Source organism: Helianthus annuus, chromosome 15 (assembly GCF_002127325.2).
Source record: "Helianthus annuus cultivar XRQ/B chromosome 15, HanXRQr2.0-SUNRISE, whole genome shotgun sequence".
NCBI lineage: Eukaryota > Viridiplantae > Streptophyta > Magnoliopsida > Asterales > Asteraceae > Helianthus > Helianthus annuus.
In genome coordinates this window covers 101,764,084-101,770,000 of record NC_035447.2, presented here as the reverse complement: position 1 = coordinate 101,770,000, position 5,917 = coordinate 101,764,084, and the positions used below count along the sequence as shown (strand labels likewise).

At 35.4% G+C, this 5,917-nt stretch overlaps 1 protein-coding gene across 5 annotated transcripts; it reads right to left on the bottom strand.

The window, feature by feature from the left end:
- Window positions 1-1,175: 1,175 nt before the first annotated feature.
- LOC110868177 lies at window positions 1,176-5,166 on the bottom strand. Of its 5 annotated transcripts, none has more exons than XR_004882377.1 (8): window positions 4,728-5,166; window positions 4,063-4,135; window positions 3,625-3,722; window positions 3,471-3,525; window positions 3,125-3,213; window positions 1,934-2,183; window positions 1,522-1,597; window positions 1,176-1,437 (listed from the first exon to the last, which is right to left on the bottom strand). XR_004882377.1 is itself a non-coding variant. In XM_022117282.2 (6 exons), exons 1-6 carry the CDS (start codon window positions 4,741-4,743, stop codon window positions 1,433-1,435), a joined length of 357 nt encoding a protein of 118 aa, XP_021972974.1. In that variant the 5' UTR covers window positions 4,744-5,166; the 3' UTR covers window positions 1,176-1,432. The 5 variants fall into 5 exon arrangements, 1 of the variants encoding a protein (XP_021972974.1); XR_002552278.2 differs by having other exon boundaries at window positions 4,063-4,145; window positions 4,728-5,160; XR_002552277.2 differs by lacking the exon at window positions 3,471-3,525.
- Window positions 5,167-5,917: the final 751 nt, after the last annotated feature.

The following is a 5,917-nucleotide window of genomic DNA, read 5'->3' as shown; positions in this document are numbered from 1 at the left end:
AAAAGTGAAAAGATGATGATCAGTATATTGCAACAAGCCATTAAGGAAGACATCTTAATTTTATTGCAACACAACGGAAGTGCACACTCAATGTGGAAAGCACTAAAAACGAAGTTTGTTGGAAGTTATGACATGATCAAGAACAAAAAATCGCTCTTGAATAAAGAATTTGATCTATTTCGTGGATTAAAAACTGAAAACACCAAAATGATTATAGAAAGATATTGCAATTTGGTTGTTAACATGAAGCGATTGGATATCAAGAATGATAGAGAAGAATGGGTTGAAAAGTTGGCTGATGCGTTACCACAAGATGTTTGGGACACATATCTTATGTTTCTGAAGAATAATGGTGAATTTGGAAGTCTGTCGCTGAGCAAGTTTATTGAAAAACTCGAAGTTTAAGCGACGGAACAACGGAAGATGGAGAAAATGAAAAATTCTAATGGTGAACAAGATATTGGTTTGTACTACAAAGGAAGTACGGTTGATAAGACCAAAATTGCACCAAAGATTGAAACTGCTTTTAATGCAAACAATTCTTCTGGAGGGTCATCTCAAGGATCAAACAACAATACTGGATTCTCTTCATATCCATCATTTGATCCAAATTTTTCAGCAACCAATAATGGCCAAGTACTAAAATGCAACATTGCATTACATCTTCAGAATGGTCAGAATTTCTCAGAAGAGGTTGCCAAAGGTCATATGTATTTATTAGTGACTGTGTTTGAATCAACAAGAAAATGAAGCTAGTGCAACCCCGGTAAAAAGTTGCATTAGGCCTTGAAAAGGTTGCATTAGGCCTAATGAAACCTTTTATCGGGAGCTGCATTAGAAGCAGTTGCATTAGACCTAATGCAACTTTTTTATGGCCAAATGCAAGCTTTTTTTAAAGTGTTACATTTACTATTCAAATGCAACTTTTTTAGTATGCAACCTTTTATGAATTCTAATGCAACCTTTTTTTGCACTTTGGTTACAAAAATGCAACATTTTCTACACTCAAATGCAACTTTTTCTACAAAAAACGCAACATGTTCTAGACTTAATGCAACCATTGTTATTTTCTGACATAAATAATGCAACCTTTTTTTAATAGGAAATGCAACATTTTTAAGAATTTTAAATAGAACAAAAGCAACATTTTTTCACACAAATGCAACCTTATCAGATAAGTTCAATCTGTACTTTTACTTGTTTGTCCAAAACTCAAATAAAATTATAGTCAACAAAAATGTCAATTACAATAATAAAGAAAAATTAAAACATTCTATTCATCTCGTAGTTATTTCATAACCTTCTGCATCATAGCTTCCAAGTTGTGTCGTTGGCTGGCAATATCTTTTCACATAATTTCGACCTCGGCTTTTATTCTTTTATAATTATCTTCAATCATTTTTTGTGCTTTTCCGACTAGTTTTTCTCAACTTCAACCTGTAAATTAGTTGAAATAACGCATTAATTGTCTGGCGAACACAATGCAAAATAGAGAGATACATGAATATATTTAAATCATACCAGTCCACCTCAACCTCCAAGTTCCAACAGACACGTGATAAGCTCCATCTCCATCAAACTCTATAGCAGTTACTTCCTACATAATACAAGAATTTTTGTAAACATTCTCACTTCCAACCATAACCTCTGCCAAAATAAACAAGTCTTCTACCAAAAAAAACAATGCAAAAATCGAATGCCTGAAGTTACAGTCTACACCTTTTCTGAATGTATAATGCTCGTTTTCTAAATCTAAAAGCAGACTGCTACAATAACTTTTTAGAAGAAAGTCATACAGAATAACTGGACATAGTCTCTTATTACCCCAAGCCATAAATCTTATCTAACTATTCACCAAATTATTACAAAAATCATAGAAACGTTATATATATATATATATATTGTAACTTACAAAAAGAAACAAGAAAATGACCTGATCGCCCACACTAGAAGATGTAACAGTATTGAGCCTGGCCACAGAAGATCTTATCCTCATGTCTAAATATTCAATAGCATCATCCTCGCCACCAATAGCAATTACCCCACGATAAAATTTAACAGAACAAAAGATTATCATATTAACTACAGAATGAGCAAAACGCAATTTCGTTTGAGTCAAGCTCACTTTCTTAAGACTACCTTTAATGTTGGAGATTGTTGTTAAGAGAAGATAAAAAGTGTTCCTGTGTAAAAGTTACTTTTATTAGCTCCATGTATACATTTAAATGCAAAAGAAAAAAAATACTAATATATCATATTAACATATGGGCAGTGAAGGTGTTTCATGCTTAACAGTTACCTTTTATAAGTTAATTATGTATAGATCAGGTGAAGAAGCCGCACATATCAAATCACATGACCGTAATCATATATAACTAATTAACTAGGAAGCACTATTGCCGCATTGCAGCAAGTTGAAGCCAAATATGATTGGAAACTTTAACGTACAAGTATATTATATGGTTTACATCAAATTAGTTTTTGGCATCAGTAGTAGAAAATGTGGAAACAAAGGCTACCTATGAATACTTATGGTTCTTCTGTTTTCAAAATAGAAATAGCTATGAACAACATTCAAAGAGTTTCTTCAAAATCGATGTTGAACCAGTAGCTATTATGTGATTAACGTTGTGTGTACTTTATAGGAAGCGGTTTCTTAGTCTGCATTTGTTAAGTGTTATGTGAAATATTTTAGAATGTGTAAGAAATTAAAAGAAAAGGGAAAAAACTGTTCAAATTAAAATGTTAAAGAAAATGTACACGGGTCAAATAGTTGATAAAACTTAGGATGATACTATTCAAATTATTAACATTTAGATAACCCGATATATTTGGATAAAATTATTAAACATTTAGAAATAAACTGTTCATATTAAAAATGTTAACTTAAATGTAAACGGGTCAAATAGTTGATACATAAAGCACCAATATTAACTATTAAATAAACAGTTGTAATTACTATGATTATGTAACAAATTACATTTTGTTCGGTTGACATGAAGCATAGATTCATGGAATTGTTCGCATATAGAACAAATTCAACCACTTGCTAACTCACAAGTTTGAGAAAAGAAAAAAACAATATTGTTATACATCTATGAGTAACAAAATATTTTATTGTTACCTGATCTAATGCATCGGGCAAATGATCAAAAACTATGAGTAGAACACCTGATGGACTGACTTTGTTTCTAAGACAAGCCCTTCTGCAAGCTGCACAAAAATATATATGATACTTCTTTATATAAAATGTATGAGCAACCAAGGCTAAATATAGACCAAAATATTTCACTTCTGTTCTTTCTAGATGGGTTCTTCCAAAATTCATCTAAGGCGTTCTTTTCAATTAACCGTGTGTATCCACAAATCAATCAAAACAGATCCAAAATTTGACATGTTAACACATGGCTGAGGAACACACTAATATAGTTTTTCAAAACTACAACTAACTGAAATGATGAGCGATATACCTGAGGTTGTATTACAAGCGAAACCATTTAAAAATACTCAGAACTGATGCGCCCCCTAAAACACACATATGCCCCAAAATTTACAACCAAGTTCAACAATTTAATCAAACCCTATATGTGATTGAAGCAAGGTTAATGGAAGAGCAAAACATACCTGCTACAGACTGAAGTGAGGATTGAAGCAACATGGAGTCGAGCAGTGAAGATGGGTCGTTTGGTGATGCAGCAGCGGTTCGTCGGTCACTCGGCGCACTGCATCAACGATGTAGAAGTGGGAATCGATTGTAGGAGATGGCCACCCGGAATGGGGTCATATTGGGTCCAATAGGATCGTATGCGGTTATGGTGAGTCATGGTATACCATAATGGGCGATAATAGAATATACATGTCTTGATGAATCGTATTGGGCCTCGTTACTCAAGATGGCCCTTAATGGACTAAGGTGGGGTTTATCAGGTCTTAAAAGGGTACACTGAGACCATTGGTAGTGGTTCACATAGTGAAGGGGCATTTTTCGTCATGTAACGTTTGCATCAGCATGGATGAAATTACTCCCAAAATTTTGAAATGTAAAATAAATAAAAAAATTACCTGATGGTAACCTGCAAAACAGAGATGCTACCGAAATTTGTTGATACGAACCAAGATGATGGTTGAATGAGTGCTGTTAACCCCTAGTTCAAATCGGATATGATGGTGAGTTAATTTGATATTGAAACGTGTATCACTTCACACAACCATACTGATTGATCAAATCAGTTAAAATATGTGAAAGGGATGTCAAAACTACAAAGTTGAACCAAAAAGAATGATGCATTATTAACCAAACTAATAAAGACCACCAATTTACACTTTAAACTGAGGTATGCGTCATTCAGAAACCAAAGGATATCCAGTTCCATGAATCTGAGTTCATATGCTAATCGATGTGTAATAGGGGTCGGAAACACAAGATGGGGAAACTGAGGATGCTAATCGATTAGCATTATCAATTTTGGAGGGGCTGGAATACTAATTTCTAAGGAGGCAAAACTAGGGATGGGAACGGGAATATCAATTTTAGCAGTACTAACACATGACACAAAAAAAATTTCTACGGATAAATAATGTTTGAAGAACAATTAACTAGCGATTGAACCATCATGTGTCTGTCCGCTTAATTGATTTCATAATTTAACTTTTCATAGATAATGTGTTAAAAAAATTCAGAACAAACATGTGTTTGTCTGCTTAATTGATGAGGAACAATAACAAACCTGGCAATTGAACCATAGACGATTGAACCACTCTTAGCCGGAGGTTGAACCACAGACGATCGAACCTAACTTATTCGACGATTGAACCCAGACAACTTCTGGGTGTTGAACCGCAGATTACCGGCAATCAAACCCTTATGGTAAGAACCACAAACGACCATCAGAAATTAGGTCTCATATGTGGTTTTAGGGTGAACTGGTTATGCGGTTTAAGATAGATAAGAGGGAAACTACAATTTTGAAGTTAAGAGTGCCGCTAATCTTAGGTTATATGGGTTAATGAGAGTGTAGAGAGGGAAACTAAAAATTTGAGTATGAAATTGCCGCTAATCTAGTATTTATCTATATGTGATTTAAGGGGTTTTTCTTTTTTTTTTTCCGATTTCCTAATGTCAAAACTGATAATAGGGTTTCACACGATCTTCAAGCAGAGGTGGATACTGGATAGGTTAGAGCCCAATTAAGTTTTAATTATATAATGAGAAAAATGCCCGGATAGTCCCTGTGGTTTCGTATTTTTTCACCTATAGTCCCCAACTTTCTAAAACTATCTGAATAGTCCCCAACTTTTCATTTTTTGTTACCGGATAGTCCCTGGGTCTAACTTCAGTTTGTTTTCTTTGTTAAGTGGGTGTGAAATGACAAAAATACCTTTTCCTTTAGAAGGCCAAACCACAGGGACTATCCGGGCATCTTCTACATTTGTAGAGAAAAATCCCACCACCACACTTTCCGGCGAACTTTTCCGACGAAAGTGGTTTCGGGTGGCTATGAGCGGCAGTAAGTGATTGGTGCATAAGCATGTGAAATCGGGTCAGCGATCTGTCATTACACATTTTTCATTCATACAAAACACCAAACTCCTCATCCTCTCGTCTGGATGTCGGTATCCTTCGTCAGTTAACCGTCGTCCGATTCCGATTAACCGAAGAAACCAGTCAAACCACCGTCATCCACACTTTAAATCCACAATGTCAACCAAACTTGCAAACGCCGCCGTACCCGCTCCGTTACCTTAACTCCGACCGCCATACACCGTCGGAGATCGTTACATCACCATCTCCGATTACCACCACCACCACGATTTCGAGTTCGCCGTTCCGGTCACCGAACACCACCCCCTTTCCACCACGAACCACCAAACATCATCATACAGCCACCGAACACCACCCGCTTCTACACCACCCCAT

Excerpts from the sequence above, each read along its gene's own strand:
- LOC110868177 (XM_022117282.2), bottom strand. Across the intron at positions 3,723-4,062 it reads GTTTTGCAGGTTACCATCAG|TGCGCCGAGTGACCGACGAA; the intron begins GTAATTTTTTTA and ends TCGTTGATGCAG. Across the intron at positions 1,598-3,124 it reads TGCCCGATGCATTAGATCAG|GAAGTAACTGCTATAGAGTT; the intron begins GTAACAATAAAA and ends TGTATTATGTAG.